The 21,187-nt window shown below is 44.9% G+C and overlaps 2 protein-coding genes across 4 annotated transcripts; both read right to left on the bottom strand.

Annotated features, from left to right (window-relative positions):
- Nucleotides 1-245: 245 nt before the first annotated feature.
- Nucleotides 246-11,565, bottom strand: gprc5ba (G protein-coupled receptor, class C, group 5, member Ba). The gene is made up of 4 exons (XM_029508875.1): nucleotides 10,851-11,565; nucleotides 2,454-3,485; nucleotides 2,120-2,241; nucleotides 246-346 (listed from the first exon to the last, which is right to left on the bottom strand). The coding sequence occupies exons 2-4, from the start codon at nucleotides 3,481-3,483 to the stop codon at nucleotides 302-304; spliced, it is 1,197 nt and encodes a 398-aa protein (XP_029364735.1). The 5' UTR covers nucleotides 3,484-3,485; nucleotides 10,851-11,565; the 3' UTR covers nucleotides 246-301.
- A 5,025-nt stretch (nucleotides 11,566-16,590) lies between these two features.
- Nucleotides 16,591-21,187, bottom strand: proza (protein Z, vitamin K-dependent plasma glycoprotein a). Of its 3 annotated transcripts, none has more exons than XM_029508744.1 (9): nucleotides 21,081-21,187; nucleotides 20,076-20,220; nucleotides 19,341-19,486; nucleotides 19,205-19,229; nucleotides 19,008-19,121; nucleotides 18,787-18,921; nucleotides 18,581-18,696; nucleotides 18,367-18,484; nucleotides 16,591-17,589 (listed from the first exon to the last, which is right to left on the bottom strand). In XM_029508744.1, exons 2-9 carry the CDS (start codon nucleotides 20,152-20,154, stop codon nucleotides 17,054-17,056), a joined length of 1,269 nt encoding a protein of 422 aa, XP_029364604.1. In that variant the 5' UTR covers nucleotides 20,155-20,220; nucleotides 21,081-21,187; the 3' UTR covers nucleotides 16,591-17,053. The 3 variants fall into 3 exon arrangements, with proteins under 3 accessions (XP_029364604.1, XP_029364605.1, XP_029364603.1); XM_029508745.1 differs by having other exon boundaries at nucleotides 20,076-20,223; nucleotides 21,081-21,173; XM_029508743.1 differs by having other exon boundaries at nucleotides 20,076-20,255; nucleotides 21,081-21,158.

Here is a 21,187-nt window from a genome sequence, read left to right as displayed (position 1 = left end):
TTTGTGTGCGCAGAAACTCTCACTCACACACACACACACACACACACACACACACACACTTTAGCTCTGTCCTCCATGCCCTACTTTCTCTCAGTTTTGCACACACACATACATTGTGATAGTTAATTGGCACACAGTCAGTTTTCAAGTCTGTACATAGATTGGTAGGGCCCTGTTGGCATCCATGTTGTAAGTCCTTTCCAACCAGGTGATCCCCTTGTCCCAAGCCCCTCCCTCCTCACCCTCTCCATCCTCTTCATTTCTTCATTTTCTACCACACATCCTCGTTCCAGTCCTTCTCTCACCACAGCTGCCTCCCCGTGTAGGTTGGAGGGGCAGAGGGCACCTGTAGGAAAAGGAAAATTCTGGTTTGGAAATGATAAAAAAAATAATAATAAAAAAAAAAAAAAAGTCTGGATAGCATCATACATTCAGATATTTATCATTGAACACATGCTTACAGTAGCTGCAAGGATGCCATGCACACAGTTTTACTCATATTTGTCAAATTACTGTGCAGAAACAGACTGCATCCCGTGTCAAAGGTGAGACAGTACAGCACAGTGCTGTCTGTAGAGTAATATAGCTATTTATAGGAGCTATATGTTTTCTCTGGTTCCAAATATGATTTCTTGCTGTGAGTGGGAGTATTGATTGTGGTTTGACCGGAGCTTCAGCCTTTCTTAGTTTAAAAGGCTAAGAGCAGCAAGTCATCAGGGCAGGCTTGACCACAACAGTGAATCACTATTGCAAAGTGACAAGGTGGACCAGTGAAGCAAAATATGTGATAGAGAGAAGAATGAGCATCACTACTGCGTTCCACAGCTGGAGACCGCTCTTGGTGAGTAAAGTAATGAATTTGACACTGAACTCGCAATGAAGTAGAAAAACTGGTCCGAATAATCCACCATAATAATGCATTTATTAAGTACAAAATCTCCTGAATTTCTAAGTTTTAAATGGTGTTAGTCGATTCGCATCCTTCTTGAAATGAGAGCGATTGACTTGTAAAACCATACTCATCAGCATAATTCATTCTATTCTAATATAATTTGCTGATTGACATAAACGTGGAGATGAAGGAAATAACATATTTGCAGTTAATTTCTTTGTTGTTTAGTTTTTGACAAATTGTTGTGTCACCACTTTTCCACCAAAACCAAATCTTCCACCTTTACTGGCGGTATTTTACTATCTTCTGTCATCTGGTTCGTGTCCGTCCCAGATTTGAAACTGTGGAGACATAGTACTAATTTCTAGGGCTCCACAAAACTGGAACAAAGGAGATTGTAGTGCCTGTCCTGACGCTCACCATCTTGAAACCCAAGAGAAAACTGTCTCTGCTCCTTTTAAGGCGGCTGTCAATTATTATTAGTTGAGCTTATTCTTAGCTTGTATTTATGGTACAGACGTGTGGTACTGAACTTTAACTACATTAAAGTGAAACAAGTCTGTCTATGCTGCTAACTGATTGAAGTCCCTGCACCTTCATCGCCCTCCTAAATTACTGTCTTAAAAGCCAAATTCTGATTTAATGTTATACAATGCACTTTGTTTTAAATAAGCAGCATGAATGAGCTCACCTTTAAAAGTGGAGGCACAAAGTCATTATTCTTACGACTTTATTATATTTTTTGTGGAGCATCTTTAGGGGAAGTCCTGAATTACGTTTTAATCTGTTGCGTCAGTGTTTGAATGTCCAGTGATTTTTATGGGGGTGCTGTCATGTTAATTCATAACACAGTGGCTGGAAAATGGTTCACCTGTACCATTCAGATTACTCATTTATCCAGCGTAGAGGAGGACGTGACATCCCTGGTGGACGGTTATATTGCTCAGTGGACAGATAGCTTGTTTACATACACAGGACCACATGGAAGTTCTCGTGCACTCAGCGGTACACAAATCAATGTCAGATGGATGAACCTTTGTGACAAACTCACCCATGCAGGTGCCCACAGAATACAGTTACGTGAACGCACACACTCACACCCCTCCCTCATTCTTGTGCAATGGTACTGGAACGCACAAATGTGCATGCAGTTTTGTTGGTTGGCGTGGTCGAATGAGAGAGCGGCGTGTAAGCGGCGTGTACCTGTGACTGGGAGGATGTACTCACCGCTCCCCCGTTCAGGATCATGGTCATCTCGGTGGGCTGGTAGACGTTGCTGCGGAATGGAGCGCTGGGCCTGGCGCCCGTGTTACTATTGTGTTGCCCGGCGCCACTACCGCTCCTTAAACCTGGCGTGGAATAAACAGAGCGCCGGACATAGATTACTCATCGTGACTCACCGTTCTTGAAGACAGAAAATCCTGCACCACCGGCAATTCCTCCGCTAATTATTTCTAGCTACACATTCAGATTTCTATTACTCATGTTGGCCTACATTCCTCCTGTGGCCTGTCTGAACAGAATGCACCTGTCTGCTTTAAAATATTGGACTGCGCTGTACCTGCAGTGTTCTCATCATTGTAGCCGTAGCCCTGGTTCTCCACGAACTGCCTGTGAGATAGAGGGATGTCTTCATCGAAGCTGGTCTCCCTCATCCTTGTTGAGTTCTGGGAGGTGTCGAAGTAATCTGGAGCCGTGGGCTGCGGTGGGGGCCTCAGGCAGACATGGGACTCAGGAATGGCATGGAATATCAGCAGAAGCCAACCCTGAGCCACCAAAGCGATGGCCAGAGCTGGGTCATTCCAGTCCGGGGCCTTTCCCAGCCATTCGTTGCCGTACAGATAGAAGCCCACCCAGGCCACCCACAGCAGCAGTGACAGCAGGCAGGTCACCATCAACCAGATGGCGTTGCAGCGCCACTGACGCGTCTTCCCACATAAGGCCAGGGATGCAGCGGTCAGCGCGGCTAGAAGTAGAGCTAGCACGTAGCTGCAAGCTAGTGAGAAGTCCAGAGGCAGGTACTGACAGGCAGCTCGTCCCTCCCGCAGCACGGTCAGCAGCAGCCACTCGGCAGCAATGATGCCCTGCACAGCACTCAGGCCCAGCGCCAGGCCTGTGAGGGCGCAGCCGCCCGGGCTCCGGCACTCTCGGCCCAGCCTGCGCAGGCGGACGCCCTGAACCAGCAAGCAGGAGAAGCAGACAGCAAACAGGAGACCCCACAGGGCCCTGCGGAGCAGACATAACGATTCATCCTGCTCGATTAAGTAAGCAAAGCTGAGGCCGAACAAGCCAAGGATGCCAAGGAGCAGTAGGAGGATGGGTCCCACGCCGCTGCGCTTCTCAGCCTCGCTGATGTGGCGTAAACGGCACACCAGGACAAGGGCCAGTAAGATGGCAGCCAGTGTGCCACCAGCGGCCACGGACTCAACCGCTACACCCCATATGGAGTCCAGGTCGCAGAGGAGGGTGTACGGACGCATGAGGCCCCAGCCACAGCCTCTTGGGAGAGCCTCAGCGTCCTCGGCATCCTGACTGCTGGCACGATGAACAACAGTCAGCAGCAGCAGGAGGAGCACCGGGAGGAAGGCCATCTCTGAGGGACCAACAGAAGACAGAGAAGCAGATGATGAGGAGAACGAGCAGCAAATGGGGCAAATGTAGAGCAAGTCAGAGAAATTCAGAAACAGATGAGAGAGAAAAAGAAAAACAGTGACTCATTCTGGTCAAAGATGTTTGAAAGGCAACAGAGGTGAGCACAATCAGTCATTCCCACAGGAATCATCTGCCTGCGAGTGACAGTGCAGACAATCAGCCTCTGCTGTGTTTTAGAGAGGAAACAAAGAACACTGGTTCATGCATGGTGAATGACTGAAGCCTTTCTGAAAACAAAACACACACACACACACAAATCCTGTTTCACCAAGCGCAGCCTATAGTTCTGCCTTTTTTTTTTTACCTTTCAAAAGCTGTAAGATTTCATTTTGTTTCAACAACCTCAAACAAAACTACATCCACGTGGCAAAAAAAAAAACAAAACAAAACAAAACCCTCCGAGAAACCCAGAAAAGCCTGGAGCAGCTGCCTTCACTTCATTCACTAAGGAGTGTTGTCACAGACAGTTTCAGGTGTATCATCTGTCCAGTCTCGTCCAGTAAACCAGCTGCCAGAACTTTGACAGGAAGGATGCAGCATCATGTATATTTTAGTGGAGAGGAAAAAAAACAAACCGAGATACAGAGAGAAAAAGAAAAATAGTGTGTACCAGCAGTTTGAGTCCCTATCAGGCATCTAAGAGCGTCTAGCAAGGCTTGGGATGATGCATAATGCACCGATCACAAAGACACAGTGCCAGGAGCACAAGCACACACACTTGTGTACTTTTAAAAGATATGTCCCAGTGAAAAAGCATCAGCGTCCATGCCAAGTCAACGCTGTCTCAGTCTACCTTTTTCTTTATTAATCAGAGCTGTCAGACAGCCAAACACAAATACACACTCTTTCATTCCACTGAGGTCTTTGCAGAAATGATCAGTGCCATCATTTTACCTAACAAGTTGTGTGTTTTATGTGTTCCAAGCCACCACAAACGCACACGCATGCACGCACACACGCACGTCATCTTTCCAGGTTACTGTCAACTTTCTCCACATTACATGTCGGAGCTTTCAGAGAAATTCTTTCCAAGCTGGCTCACCCATTAGTGTATTAAACAATGCACAACGCACACACACGCCAACACGTCCTCTATTGTTTATTTCAGAGTCGCCTTAGTTTTGACATTAAAAATTCTTCAGTTGTCCACAAACAGATTTTACCACAATATTTACACAGCAGATAATGGACAGGAGACATCCTGAGCTTCATAATCTGTCACTCTGGCCAGGCCTTGAGGGGGGAGTGTGAGGTTTAAATACACAGCTAGAGCTACAGGTCACACACAGTCCACAGTCTCCACTTCCAGCGTGGAGCTTATTAAATGGGACACTCGGGGAGAAGCTGCCAGGACCAAGATTTATTTTACCACCAGGCAAGGAGGGGCACAGGTGAGAGGAGGACAAGTGGAACTGAAGCAGATCAGAGCTGCTTTTGTTTCCATGATTTGTTCCTTGGTTACATGTGATTTGTGTTTTTAGCAGAGACTGACGCAGCATATGGGAGAGACCAAAGACAGAGCAAAAATAGGAGGTAATATTGAACTGCATTCAGCGTGTGGCCGGGTGGTCAGCTCTGTATCTGCTGGATGTTTATATCAGCGACTGCAGATACACATATCCACTTTAAGAGCAAAGATCTATCACGGCTATTCCACAATATAGATGCTTCACACAATACATAAAGAAAAAAGTGGGTTTTTTTCATGAACCCAGGGCACCAGTTAGTTTGGCAAGAATCTCTTGCATATGAAAATGGCAGATGTGACATTAAATGATATGAATTCTAAGACTCAAGTCCATCCATTTGGCCTTTATGTCTGTTTCATCAGTCAAGGCAAGTGGTTTGATTCATCCCCAAATGATGTTTCTGCTGGCCTATGGCTTTATTGACATACCTCTGACTGTCTGAAAAGATTCGTTTTTCAGGCTGCAGTTGTTTTCAGCTTATGAAATACCTTTATTTATTTCAGCCCTGAGGGGGTGAGACTGTGAAAGATGCATGTGTGCATGTATATGTAGGTTTTTGTGCATAATCATTTGTTTGGAGCTCTTTCATGTATCCCCTCAGAGATGATTTACAGCCTCCAAACTTCTTCACGCCTCCTCGTTACTAAAATTTTTCACACCCTCATTTCCTGCCATTATTTCAGGCTGTTTTTCCCTGTCATTTCCTTCCCTCATCATCGCAGCAGCTCACAGCCGCTGGTTATTATTGGTCCGAATTAACATCAATCAGCGCTTTCAGAGGGATGAGTCACCAAAAATATATGGCCAAAAAACAAAGTGCTGGAGCTTTACGCACACACATGGCAAATTTCAGATTTGTGGAAGCGGAACAAGAAGAAATACAGACTCCTGAGCTCATTCCTAACATCATGTTGTTTTTCTGGAGAGGTCCTGATAACCATGGTTACGCCCCATCACTAGATGACAGAAATAAAATGAAAGGGACAGGAGACAAAGAGAGAAAGGCTCACTCGTCCTCAACAAGCTGAACACTTTAATTGTTCATCATCTCTCTTTTTGTACTTTTTTTTTTTTTTTTTTTTTTTTTGCTGCCTATTCCCATTGTCGTCTTCTTCATTTTCTGTGGACAGAACCTGTTAAAACACATAGTAGACACAAGTAAACACTCAGGAAGGGAGAAGAGAGAGAGTGGAGGTTGTGTCCCGCACACTAGTGATATTTTCACCCGTTCATCCAGTCAGTCCCTCTTGCACAGATGGTTTCCCTGGCTGCTTTTTGAGTGTGACTTGGCAGACGGGTAAGCTGAAAACTCAAGGATGCACACAAAGGACTGCCAGTGGTCACGTGTGATCACTTGTGCACAGTGAGCCAGACATGCGTGTGCAAATTTGCAAATGCTTGCACAAACATGCAGGACAACATGCAGCGGATGCGACGGTTTCAGCACACACGAGCTGCCGCCCCGGCTTCTTTCTAACGAGTCGTATGAAACGAGAGGAAGATGCCCTGGCCTTCTGTAGCACAGAGGAGGCAGCTGCCATCTAACGCTGCCTACACTTCCCCACCTGACCATGTCGCCAGTCAGTGCCGCTTTATGCAGCCATTTCTGTCCTCCCCTCCATTTAAAATCCTTTATTCTGTTGGATTTCAATGCCACCTCTCCTCCAAAGCAGACAGAGCGGTCCCATCTCTCTGCAACATTTGAAGATGCGCTGTGAAAGATGAGCCCAACACACCTCCTCTCCTCTGTCACCCCCCAGTCTACACCCCTCTCTTCTTCCATTTTGGCCTCTCTTTCCTGTTTTCTTTGGTGCCCCCCCCCCCCACCTTCCCTTCTCTCCTTCTTGCCTTTATGCTTTGCACTTATATTGTGAATCTTATGTAACTGGGGGAGGGATCCAGCTTCTGCCAATTCTGCTGAATGGCTTGTGTTTCTTGGGCATCATCTTCTTCGGTGCCAAACAGCCTGCTGACACTCAGAGAGGTTTATCATAGTTTTATATTCTGCACATAACAGAGTTACAAGCGTCCATGCTCCATGTGTAAGTCTCACATAACGTAAGCACAGATTGGCACAGCGCCCATGCGCGGCTGCTCTATTTACATGTAAATATAACGGGCCAGTTTGGCAGCATGTATTATGCATGTGTGTGAAGGCACCACATTTTCACACAAAGCTGAACGTGACAAGTATGCAGCATGAATTCCTTATGGCTCTGCTGTTAAAGCGCAACAGGAACATGAACATGAGTGTGCGATTGTGCAGCACTGCAGTCATTCAAATCTGTTCCAGGCTGGATAGGCAGGGATCTGTACAATTAAAACCTCCTACACTTATCGCATGTAACACACAACCAGATGCTGACTAATTACTCTGGTGATAATCGGAAGGATTATTGCATTTTGACGACTCGCTTCAGTTCTCACTTTTTTCTCCCTCTGTTTGGATCTAATTTTTGGGGAAATTAAGACAGAAATGAATGTGTCCATCTGTGTGTGTGTGTGTGTGTGTGTGTGGAGTCTGCATGAGCGTTTAGATGTATGGCTGGAAGCAGACTGATCCAGCTGTGAAGGTGAGTAGGTCCTGTGGTCCCATCTTCTTTCTAACAACCTTAGACCTCTTCTGTTCCAACTGTGCATTCATTTACATCTGACATCAGCTGTTCTTACAACTTCAGCCTTAAATTGACCAAGTCTGCCTAGTCCCAGCTCCCTTTGGATACTTTTAATGGCTAAAATAGTCATCGGCGCCATAACAGACTGGTCTTTCAAACGTATTTAACTTACTTTATACTTTTTTTCTTCTGTCTCAAGTGAATCTGAAACTGCATTTTAACAGCAGAAATGCTTAACCTGAAATATTGTTCACAGCCTGCCTGCATTACATATGTTACATCTAAACTGTATTTTAATTCTCTTCTTTTTTGTGTCTTTCTGGTTTGTCTTGATATTAGCCTGGCTTTTATCATTTGGCCATCTCTGATTGAGAAGGACACAGCCTTTATTTTAAATTTTGGCTTCACCAGAGTAAAGAAAATGTTTTTTTTTTTTTTTTTTTCTTTTAATTAAAAAATATGGACTACTTTCATACTTCTATCAAGGAGAGATAGAAGGCCTTATTTCTCGCTCAAGGGCACTTCGACAGGATGCAAGGTTGTTGTAAACCCTGAACTTGTGACTTTCCAGAGAAAACCTCACAGATGCTGCATTCAGCTCCAGACAGACACCTCCTACACAAAAATCACAGAGGCCCAACCAACATGAGATTTCGAGTTCTGTGTTTTGAGAGATATTTCTGGTTAAACAGCTACTCATACACAAAGTGAACCTTTAAAACACAATTACAACCTTGGATCTTGAGCATGCCATGCCATACCACCAACTGTGGTGAAGTGATGCGGTACGAGCCGAGGAAGAGTCCATTCACTTGTGGTACTGATCTGGATCAGAGACCATGAATTTTTTTTTTTTCCTCTTCAGCCTATTGTATGCTGTTTTTCCTCTCTGCATGTCCTCCTAGTTATTTTACATTACATATTTGTACATCTGCATTCATGTCATTAGTTTGATGGAATATGTTAAATAGCTCGTTACTAAAAACTCCAAATGAAATAACCAAGACATGGATCTTTTTCACCAACCTCTGCACTTCTCTAACCCTCCAGAGAGATGCCAGCAGTCCCTCAGAGCTGATAGTGACGGATAAAAAGAAGATGAAGTAAGCACGGATGAGGAAGCCGAATTAAGGGGAGAGAGCAACTTGATGTCAAGGTATGAAATGTGGATATGCAAAAATATTGAATAAGAGGTTTAAGGAGAAAAGAGCTGAGACCCTAACCCTAACCCTGAGCATAAGTGGAGGAGGGTCGCAAAAAGCATACGTTGGTACTGTCCGGTCATCAGATAAAGCATTGAGACTCGTCGAGAGAATCCAAAAACCTAACCCTACACCCCTAATCTAACTGTCAAGGCAAGACAAACAGACAACTAGAATATACTGAATGCAGAGACATAAGAGGAGTGCTCCATTGACTGCATCGGCCTCCTGGGTGTCTGTGGTTAAAAAAAAAAATGATAGCAGAGCTCTTTTCCCCAGCCTCTTCAGACATCCCTGGCCATCCTAATTAGGCCTCATTATCATGTGACTGGGCTCACAGCAAGACCATATGCTAATTGACTTGGCAATTAATGGTGCCAATGTTTAATTGCACCCTCCCACCTCCCTCCCCAGACTCCCTTTTTCTTTCTACACCAACAACCGATGGGGTGATTGGTCAGATGTGAAGGCATCCTAAACCCAAAAAAAGGCAGCTTGAACTCAGAGAACCACAACTCCAGTGTCATGTGTTCTGCTTCCAGTGATATCAATAAGAATGTTTGGACACAGAAGTGTGTGTGAGCCGGAGTGGGGAGGGCAAATCACAGGAGTGCATCGAGATCAGCTTTGGTTAAAGTGTTATAGTGATCACAGGAGCAAAAGAAACAAGAAACAGCCGGACGTGCACAGGAAGAATTGGAGCAAGCCTTGTGCCTGGAGCGTGTGTGTGTGTGTGTGTGTGTGTGTGTGTGTGAGAGCGAGAGAGAGGGGAGGAGGCACATGAAATGAGAAGCAGGGAAGTTCCCATGTATGTGAAATCTGCATTCCAGCTCACACAGTCAGCTGTGTCACATGTAATTAAAGTGGCCACACACACACACACACACAAACACGGTGCATATGGCATCAGCCCTGAGGAGATACTGTAGCATCCTCTGTTCCCCAGAGGGAGCTAACCAACTCATGAGAGTGCAGCCTGAGAATAAACAGCTCCACTCTGCTGAATATTGATTAATGATGGAAAACAGAGCACTCCAAAGTAGACCCGGGAGCTTTCTGGGTACACAAACACTGCACTGGCAGCAGCTCCAGGCTCATTTATCATCTATCTATTGACCAAACCATACATTGACATCCATTTCAATACTATCTTTTAATTGGATCAATTTCTGTATTTAAGTACAACCTTTTTCCAGGTTAGACCTCTACAGGGCCCTATTTCTGCTGTATGAGGCAAGAGCGAGCGGGACGAATCTCCTAAAGGGGACTGGCTGAAGATCACCTAAGGATGAGTTTAATGTGAACACACATTTGGAAAATTCCCTTTCTTCTTGTTTTTTTCCCAACACACCCCCATTCCCAACAATAAGGCCACATAGGACGCTCCCTGGGGGGTTCCAGAAGAGTGTGTTTGTTTGAGGCAGCAGCAGACCAGACCATTGTTACCAAGGGGGTGTGTTTGTGTGCATGTGTGTATCCGAAAATAGAGGATGACATCTAACCTCTAAACTAAAGAAGGAAGGAGTGATTGACACCCCTAAAATATCCCAATATATTGTCGGGTGAAAAAAAAAAGGGAGGGGGGGGGGGCACAGCTGCAAAACGAGATCCCGTGAGAAAAATGTGGCTCAGCCAATCACACGTTAAATCTCACGCAGGTCACAGACCTCCACAGGCCTGTCCTTAGTTCAGCTTAACGAGGTTTTTCCAAATGCTCCGTGAGCTCCGTGCCATTTCAGCCAAACCTTGCGCGTAATTGTACATTTTTTGCATCCCCCCCCCCCACCACCACCACTGGTCTCCCCATATTCATTTGGTGCATCAACATGGCCTTTCTCTGTGGGGGGGGGCGGCTGTCAGTGAGGACACTTTCACCCCGATGAGCCCAAAAAACCGCCACACATCACAACACAAACGGAGAGATGCATTCACATTCATCTGTGGCTATCAGACACACGTCCACAAGCCCCCCCCCCAAAAAAAAAATGTCCTATGGGTTTACAGGATGAGCAGCACGTACCTTAATCTGTGAACACAAATCCGATCGAAGTCGAGGGCAGACGCACAGTGGTCGGATATGATGAGACCGAATTAGAAAAAAATGAAAAATGTCACATTTCGGACTGAGCTCCGCACGCCTCCATCCACATGGACCCGACCAGACCGGATGAGTCCTCCCGCTCCGGGTCTCAAACCAGAGGAACCCGGTTGTTCAGCTCCTGTCTGCTGTTTTTGAAGGCGGAACGTGCATGAATCCGAGTCCTGTCAAATCCGGAGAGGAGAGACAAAACGCACCGGGGTGTCCGGGTCGAAGCGTTTTCTCCTAAATCCTTTGTTCAGCCGTGCGCATCTTTGACTTTCACTGCGCCAGCAAGGGGCCAAGCGTCAAAACAAACGAGACACCCTGTTAGTCCAAATCCCGTGATGTGCCCGCAGCCCTGCTGGATCTCCCTCTCCTGCTGTGGAGCTGTTTATGGCGCTCACAGATCCACACTGCGCTTCGCAAAACGTGCGTAACGGCAACCCCGCTCCGTCCGCACGCACCCAGACACACACGGAGACAAAGTGGCTGCTCTCCTCGTCCACCTCAGTCCTCCCTGACTCCGCTCTGTCCTCCCCCCTTTAACTGCTCGAGTCGGTGAAATGAAGTGGTGCCTGACAGGGAAGGGGGGGGGGCACCTTATTAAATTTGTTCAGACTTGGAGCTGCAGCGTCTCTATCTCACACACGAATTGTGTTGATGTCTCTCTCCTGGAAAACACACCCACTTCATACACACCGGGTTTCACTAATTAACTGCGTGAAGTCCGACAAAATATGGCAATAAATGTGTCAAGTTCAAATAACTAAAATTTCACTTCCGGTCATATTTTTCAGAATAAGGCTATCAGGCGTTCGTTCGCCCTTCAGAAAGCACTCCTTCCTTGCTGAACCTGTACAGCAATGAAACCACTGCATGTGTGGACGCACTATGAGCGTAGTCCTCAAAGTCCGTCTTCTTAATCACTCTTTCAGTCAATGGAGTAATTGATTGCTTGCCTCTGAAACATTGCATGAGCTTGATACTTTTATTTTGAAAGGGGTTTAGCTCCTTTTCAGCTGCTTATCTCCGGAAACTTGACAGAGCTACAATCTGCTGTGATGCTGAATGTTCCTTCCTCCTGTCACATGCTTGTCGCCTCAGCTGCTCTAGTCCATCTCCTCAGGAGGCTCGCAGTCTCTCCTTCCCCCAGGGACCCCCGCCTCACCCCCTGGTATCCCATACTGTCTAATACCAGAGCATGATGCGAGTAGGTGAAATGTTTTGTGTCCATTTTTCAGAAGTCCATGTTGCAATATGCCCTCTGCTCTGAGACAAGCAGGGCCAGAGCATGGCAGCCATGACACCTCTGATCAGGTGATCTCAACAGCTGTCAGTGGACTGCTGGTCTGAAATATTAGCAGAATGTGGAGCTGCAAACTGTTCACCCCCATCAGATCACAGCGAGGAGTGCCCTTTTATGGGACTGGCTTCCAGGGTTCCAGTCAAACGGAGGTGTTAATCTACATTTTAACGTTTGCACGAGAATGATAGTGTTCAAATCCTGCAGCGACATCAGGGAGACAACAGGAACCATTCATACACACACCCACATTTTACATGGGACTGCTCTCTCGATCCTTCTTTAGATTCCCCCTTTCACGCACTTTTAAGTGCATAAATACATACAAAGTGAGATGAAATGTGGGCTCTAGGCGGTAAAGAGGCGTATCATATGGAGTGGCAGCTGAGGATGTGAGACTAATCTGACAGGTGCAGGCTGGGAGAGTGACAGCATGGGAAGAGGAGGAAGAGGAGGAGGGGTCACAGCTAGACAACATGACAAGGAGATTAATGGTTCTCCCACTTTATCAGCAGATTGAAGAGAAGAGTCAAAATATGTCTCTTTGTTTGTATTGTTAATATGTCCCAGGAACCAGAAGCAAGTTATATCACCCCCCAACCAACATCTCTGAAGCCCGTCAATTTTTTATTCCTAATTTTGCTAATCCATATAAAATCTGAAATACAAAAATGGAGGTTAAATGTCTGTAATCCACTATAAGATGTGCATGTTAAATAACTAAATAACAGATACAGCTGCCCTCTCTTTCCATCCTTGACAGTAAAATAAACAAATTTATATATATTTATATGCAGAAAGCGTATTTGCTGAAAATGTTTGCTTGCTGTTCTTCATGTGTGGACATCAGTTGCTGCCTGATATAGCTCTACAGACGGGCAGCACACTGATGAGTTATTGTCTGTTATATAATGAGAGCACATGCTTTTACGGTGTCATGTGTCTGAAGGAACAAGAGTGTCAGAATCACACTGTCTGTCTAAAGGCCTCCATGTTTCATTGACTGCAAGGATGTTGATCTCAGTTTTGTCTCAATAACTGCTTGTGCTTGTGTTTTTGTTTCTGTTCTTTCTTTCCTTTCCTTTCCACCCTTCCTTTATTACATGCCTCCTTGCTACGCAGAGGTTACCTCATCGTGCTGAGAGCCTGCTCGGCTCGACACAATGAAGCAAACAGCAGGGTGGTCGACATACAGGCTGCGTGCTGCATCTGTTTCCAGAGACAAGCATCAGGATGAGAGCCTGTGACCTCACTGGCCGTATTAACTATGACAGGATGCAGATGTCCAAAATTAGCAGGAAGAGGGTCTATTTTTAAAGAGCATTTTGTTTCCAGCTTCACATCCCATTTTAAACAGGCTGCGAGCTATCTTCCCAAGACAGAAGATATAAAGTGTGATCGTCCTGGTGTTTGTTGAGTGGAAAAGGTCAAGAAGTAAGGAATTATTCGGTATATAAATGTCACCAATATGGACACACATTGGAGGCAGAGGTGTCCCTGTAATTCATGTGCTTGTTTATGTTCTTAGTTTTTTTTTTTAATACTTTTTGATTAAAATATTAAAATATTGATTAATTTCAAAGGCACACTGCACAAATATGATGGTTAAAAGGTCAGCATAAGATAATGAAGGTGGTATGTTTAGCGCAGAGATATAAACCCTCCAGCTGCTCAGAGCCCTGAAAACCTGCAGAGGTCACGACCTTTCGAAGTAGCATTGCCTGCAGAAGGAGGTTTGATAATAAAGGTCATCTGAATGTGACCTTGTCAGGCCCATTTCAAAGAACCTACACATAGACTTGCATGAACTGTATCTGGAGGCCACATGAAAAAGCACTTTTCACACACTAAGTTCTTATCTAGTTTCTCCAGAAGCACCCACATTGACCGTAAAATACTTGTTTCCCTCCAGTGAGCATTGGAGACCATTTTCCAATCGACTAAGACTGATTTACCACCAGGGATGTGCTTTTATTCCCTGTGGTGGCTGTTAGTCTGTCTCACTTGGTGTGGAGTAATATCGAGGATTGAACTAAAACATCTTTACAGACATTCATGATCACTCAGAACCACAAAGGTTTGTGAACATGAGTGTGTATAACTCAAAGCGCTGCTGTGCCTGCATGCAGGCTCTCATATCTGACAGCACAACTTAACACTTTATTTTCCTAAAAAATATCAGATTAAATGAACCCCCTGCTGAGTCATACATAAACCCACAGCCTGTCTCTCTCTTTCTCTGTCAGCCACTTCCTCCCTGCGCAGGCCTTAACTTCTCGAGGTCCTATGTTACCTCCACCCTCCTGCACAATTGCCCAACCAAGTGGAAGCTGCTCTGTCTTGCATCGGGCTGAGCTTGAGATTGGGTGGGGGTAGATTGGGGACATGGATTTTGAGAAAGGGTGACTCACTGGAGAAGAGCAAACAGGCATGCCTTCAAAGATGGTGGAGCGCTCATTACCAACATTCCCCAGTCAGATTTGAACTCAGTCAATCTGCATCCAACAACCAGACATACTGTTCACCCCCTGCGTGGAATCAGACACCACACAGACAGATAATCCTTTCCAAAGTCATTTGATGTCACCCCCCCCAGCCCCTGACTCACAAGACACAAATAAACATGTGTGTGCTATTCATGTAGGCACAAGCATGCACCCCCCACACACATATTAACAGGGAAGGGCAGATTTGAGGTCACAGCATGCAACTATTTTCTGGGTTTGGGAAGGGGAAAGGATTATTGATTAAGTGGGGCAGTGACCAGATGTACCAAAATGCTGAAATAAAATTCAGTGATAGCAGCAGCAAAAGTAGCATTTGATCTGCACAGGGTGAAATCTTTGTAATTGGAGTGTTTTCATTTCCATCAGTAATGGCCTCACTAATGTGTCTCTCCAAGCCAGGCCATTTCATTCATGTCTAATAGACTGTAGGTCCATCACTCTAAACGATCTCACTTTTGAGTCAACATCGCAAGCCCCAGGTCTCTTGGTCTGCCTCTCCTCCTCCTGAATAGGCCATTTTCCATCTCCTCATCTCGGCCATTTTCTTTTTCAGCCTGTCAAACATTTCACTCTGAATCCTTTATCTGTCTCGGGATATTTTTTCCCACTCAGCATCAGTGCTATGTGCCAGTCTCCCCGTTTGCTCTGATTTCAGTGAAAAAAATGAAAGCCATTCATTCGGTGATTGATATTTGTGTGAAATCTTTCACAGCCTGAATTCAGGAGCTCAGCGTCGATGAAGCTTAAGATGATCTGAACCTTGCATTGACTTGTGTTTGTATACTCAAGATTGAGCATATAAATTGAGCTGGCAGGACCAGAGAGCAGGACCAGACTCAGGAAGGAAGGAGCTCCACTCAAATTAATCTCCACTGGACGACCCAGTAAAGGAGCAGAGCCATTTTTGGGAGCAAGGAGCCATCTCCTAGGTGAGTGCCATGGCAACAGCCAATGTGGGCCCCAGCTTTCAGAGCTGTCCCTTTCAGGCGCCCGATCAAAAGTGGCAGAGCAGGTTTTTTGTTGTGTGGCTCTTACTCTCTCTCTCTGCCTCTCTCATGCCCATTCTTTTGCCTCTCCTTTTCTCTTCCTGCATGACATGGTCCTGGCCTTGTTCACCGGGGAGGCTGTGAGAAAACTGCAGAGAGCGAGTGTCTGTGGGAAAATGTTGCCAGACAGCACAGGGGTATCTGACAGTGACAGCAGGAAAATACCGTCTGCGCGGAGTGAGCAGAATTAATAACACAAGAACACATAGACCTCCAAAGCCACATTTTTTTATGGCTGCATTAAAATTATGACTATAGCCTTATGACATTAGCTTGAATATACACGGTTGGCATGAACAGAGACAGGCGGGATCATCAGACTGGAATGAGCTGCCTATCTCACTCACCATTACTTCATGACTGAGATTTTGTTGCTTTCCTGTTCCTCCTTGATTATGGACTGTATTTACACTTACATGACATGACTATTTTTGTTTCTGTCTATTCTTAGTCATAGTGTGATCTGTCTCTGCTGGTCAGTTTGTCCACTGCTTCAATCTAAAATACATACTCACTTGTTTACGGCACTTTTTAAAGCATATATGCTTAATTCCTCTTTATTATTTTCCCACAGCATGGCAGCTTTTGATTCCATTGATATCTTGTTAGTTTTGAGGTTGAAGCTTCTACTAAAGATAGAATGACGTGGTTGCAGTTCGGGGCTGTAGAAAATAAGATGGCATATCTCCGGATGATCATTCAATGTCAAATTTTAGATGAACATAGTTTTCATCCACACCTACCAAGAAGTGTAACTATTTTTGTTCTGCATCTTGCAGAAATACTCTATTATACATCATCCACAAAAAATACAAGTATTTACATCAGGCGGGTTTATTACATTCAGTGAGCAGGGATTACTGGAAATGTTACAAGGTGCAGCAGTCACAAAACAGTCAGTCAAAATAACATCACTCAAGGGTTATTAAAAGGTCTGTACACGTCACAAAACACACGTTAAATAATTCATTCCATTGCTTGCTGCTGTGCGTCCATGTGCTGGGTGGCCATGCACAGTAAGTGTTACTTTGTTTATGTTAACAGAGAGCCATCTTCTGGTTAAACGAGGAAGTCCCCGGACAGAACTGGACACAAACACCTAAACTACATGATTTTCGGATAGTTCTTGCATTCATACATGGCTATTAATAAACCACAAAAAGGCAAACATAACAAAAGGTATGAGCTAGAAGTACACACATGAAATTATTAATCAGATTTTTCATATATTAACCTGCATTACTTCTGTTCAACCTGCAGCTTTCACATTCTCCCTGACTATCCCTTCTAACGAGAGCTCATGAGCGGTTTCAGCCAGCCAAGGTAACGTGACACTTTCTGGAAGATGTAGCCTTTGGTGCAGTCGGACCCTTGTGGCTGGCTCACCACCCCGGTGAGGAAGAACACGTCCCTGTACAGGGTGAGCAAGGGGCTGCCAGAGCTCATGGCGCAGTCAGCGTTGGTCCGAGGAGCAGTGCAGCCCATTTTATTGGTCATCAGGTTGGGGTGAGTGTCCAGACACTGAGGCAGTTGGTTGTACACCAGGTGGTTCAGGGTGAGTGGGCCCTCAAATGCAGATGCCTGTTTGGATTCTTTCCAGCCAGTGATCACAGCGGGGAAATCTGCTGTCATCAAGATGCTCTCAGCAAAGTCTCTTTCTGGCAGACAGGCAGCGATCACATCTTTCTTAAACATGATACGATCACGGAGCTCGACCACGGCCAAGTCGTTTTCAGGACGACCCACCGCATAGCGTGGGTGGATGTGCACTACTTTTACATACAGAGTCTGCTCTCCTTCTTCAATGGTGGTGCTGCGCTTGCCTGAGAAGGTGCAGGGAACATAAGCGATCCCAAGCGTTTGTTATTTTCAAGCTTTTCAAGACATTTAGAACAAAGCTGCAATAATCGCCTGATTTTTTTTTTTTGGACAATATATTACACTGCAGGTTTTTGTTAATGAGATCTGACTTATGTGCAAATGAAATATCTTTAGTTTTTTTCCTAACATAGCTATTTCTAAATATTACTGAGAAATGAATGTTTTCTCTGTATATTATTGAAACAGGAAGATAAATGACAGGAGGCAAAAATATATGTTGAACATCTGTTTTCTACATTTGTTTTATTTTTCTAAAAATACAGAATGGAGAGCCATTGCTCTTTTTTCAGTAAATATAGGATAGATGGACTGATGAAGCTTCACAACAGTTTTAACAATGTAAAGCAGATCTCATCAGTGTGTCTTGATTCGGAATCACAGAAAACGACTTTAAGAACTTGTTTTTTTTAGATTTATTTCAAATCAAAATAAGTGTAACAGTATATTAAAATATGGGTTAGGGTTAATGCTAATGCTAATTACTTTTGACTTGTCGATTGAATATTAAATTACCTATTGCAGTGTTTCATCCACGTGTCAGTACCTCTTCTCTTTAAGTAACAGTTCCCTAATGTTTAGTGTTCTTTTCCTGTCTGATTTTTGTCCCCTGACCTACACACTATCCTCTTTCCTAATTTTGCAAACATGTCTGTTAGTAATTATAAGATCTACATTTGCTCAAAGTTAAGAAGGTGTGGTGGTGTTTTTTGCTTACTCACCAACAGCTACCTGGAAGGAGACGCTTTTGGTGGCGCACTGAGCTGAAGTCAAGACCAGGTTCTCCTTCAGAATGACCCCACTGCAGTATCCTGCTGACTCTGAGCTCTTCAAGAGAGCCTGAAAACAATGAATAAAATATTGTTTACTATTTAAAATATAGCTGACACTTTAAGGAATACCTGATTGAGTCACAGTGTGTGTGTGCATGCCTACCTGCCAGGGACACTCCATAGACGTACAGCTAAGTCCCTCAAAGTTGCTGCGGGTGTTTTGGGACTGTCTGCTACTCCACTGACTCAGACTGCTCACCTTGCCACAGGGAAATCTGACTGAGAGGAGAATAAATAACCACTGTTGTGATTACTTTTCTTTCATTAGACAAATTTCTCCCTCTCTCTCGACCCCCAGAGTAGACATACCTGAAGGCTCACAGTTATTCCTGTCTGTTTGGCTCAGCTTCCATCCATCGGCGCAGGAACACTGGTAGGACGTGTAGCTCGGTTTACAGAACTGAGAGCAGCCCTTGTTCTTTTCCAGGGTGCACAAAGTCTCGTCTACATCATGGAAACAGACGGTAGAGTTTCAGCGTCCACATGCCAGGTGAAAAGAGAATCGACACTGATGATCACACAATCCTCACCTTTTTCACAGTGGACCCCGGTGAAACCCGACTTGCAGACGCAGTCGTAGCCTCCTACGCTGTCTGAACAGAGCGCTCCGTTCTTGCAGGGGTTCCCTGCACACTGGTCTCCATCTGAACACAGAGGGCAAGCCTGAGAAGATCTAATGCATTAATGACTGCAAAGTGATGGAAAACCCTTTAGACATTGCACTTACCAATGTAAACAGACCAGAAGATATCCTGCAAGAAAAAAAATATGCAAGATAAGTGTAGTTAAAGCTGCAAACAAAGACCAAACGTGTGGAGCACTTAAAGCGAGCCAGGGTTTCATCATCAAATCCTGGGACTCACCGTGCGATATGAGTCCCCGAAGAACCTTCTGGCCTCCTCGTACGTGCACACCTTCTCCATGCAGGCCTGCTCCAGAGTGGAAGCGGGGCTACTTGCCCTTTTCTGACGGGAGATCACAGAGCTTGCTTGCTGCTTATCCAAAAAAACTGTGGAAACAGTTTCTGTCTCAGCTGGTTCGCATACAAGAGACTCATCAACAGACTTGTTTGAATCTTGTTTGCTGACATTGAACCAGCGGCAAGCAGAAGTGAGCTGGTTGTCAGCTAACAGGCCTGAACCGGAGCAGTTCATCTCCTATGAGACTGTTTTGCATTTTTCTCTGAAGGTTCTGATTTATTGGTTTAGATCTGCTAAGACGTTAGTTTGTAATTTGTTCAATTTCAAAAGCTTAACAAGTTAGTTTATCAACATACGTTTTTTTTTATTTAATCTATAAAACAATAAATAAATCAACCAATTAAGAAAATACTTGACAGATTAGTAGATTATGAAAACAATTTCAGTCACCACTTTTTTCCAGCACAACTCTGCCTTGAAATTGTAAATAAGAAATATAACAAAATAAATCAACCAAACTATATTACTCGATCAGTGCTACTGAAATGTCATACTCAGCGTGCTGCCATCTTGACCTCCTTTAATTCCTCAATTATTTTTCCCCTCTTTACTCTTTTCAGGCTGCAGCTTTGTTTCTGAGCCCTGCAGTCTCATCCAGCTACATGCCAGCCTTCTCACCTGTCTGGGGGGTCTGAATGGCTGCCATGGCCCCCGCCAGCAGACACAACAGAGCAGCAGATGCAGTGGAGGAGCCCATGGTGACACCGGTGTGTGACCTGGATCTGGGTCAAGATGTTGGTGGGCCTTGGATCAGTGTGTACTCCTACTGAAGGAGAAGACTGTGAAATGAAGAAGAGGCTGGGAGACAAGTGAGCGTCTATTAAAAATCTTACAACTTTGAAATTTCGCCACCAAACAGAGAATATTAGACCTTTGCCGTTGTACCGATTTTGTGTGCAGGAAAACATTTTGGAGCCAACTGTGTGAGTGCCTGTTAATGTTTGGTGGGTGGTTTGACAACATCCTCCCTAATGGATGCATCCATCAGCAGAGTCTGGGTAATGCACACACATTACTGTCTCCTCAACGTCAGCACCGCCATCATTAAAGGTGGATGTCTTTATTTTCAAAAGTAATTTCTGCCAAAGGCAAAATTGACTTATGTAGGCTTTTCCTTGCATGTTTGGCTATGTGAGATGATTCTGTACATCCATTTAGTCATTAAGCATCACTTTTATCATAATTTTTTAAATGCTGTTTACTCTTGATTATTGCTGTTTGTGTGTTTAATAGGTAAGATATTGGAGGTGATCTGATGATTGTGAGTGACTGCGCAGTTTTTCTCTACTTCCTTGTTGCTGCAGCTTCATCGGGCCTCACATTCATGAACCTGATTGTTGTTGTTGTTGTTCCAGTGACTCTATAATAATATGCCGTAAGCAGTCAGCTATAGACCTCTGGGTTCAAATAAAGCCCCTGGATGTGTGTGCAGCTTTAGCATTAGCTCATGTTGTTCCCAAAACAAAGATGGAGCCACATGTCCGGTCCAAACTGAGTCAAGGAGCTGCACGGATTTTCCACCAAGCATTACCGGACACCACTGACAGGACCGGACACTGCAGCGGATCATCGCGACTCTCAGTCCGAGATCGGCGCAGCAGCAGCGGGATGTTTGTCACTTACCGCTCCGGTTCCCTCCCTGGTCCGGAAACACGCCGCAGCCTCCTGGATCAGATCGGGCCTGTAGGTCCCAAATAACGGATGGTGACAACATCCCAGTCTGCCCACCC

The sequence above is a fragment of the Echeneis naucrates genome, chromosome 8, assembly GCF_900963305.1.
Source record: "Echeneis naucrates chromosome 8, fEcheNa1.1, whole genome shotgun sequence".
NCBI lineage: Eukaryota > Metazoa > Chordata > Actinopteri > Carangiformes > Echeneidae > Echeneis > Echeneis naucrates.
Note: the sequence above shows the minus strand (reverse complement) of the source record. Positions and strands in the feature narration are given on the sequence as shown.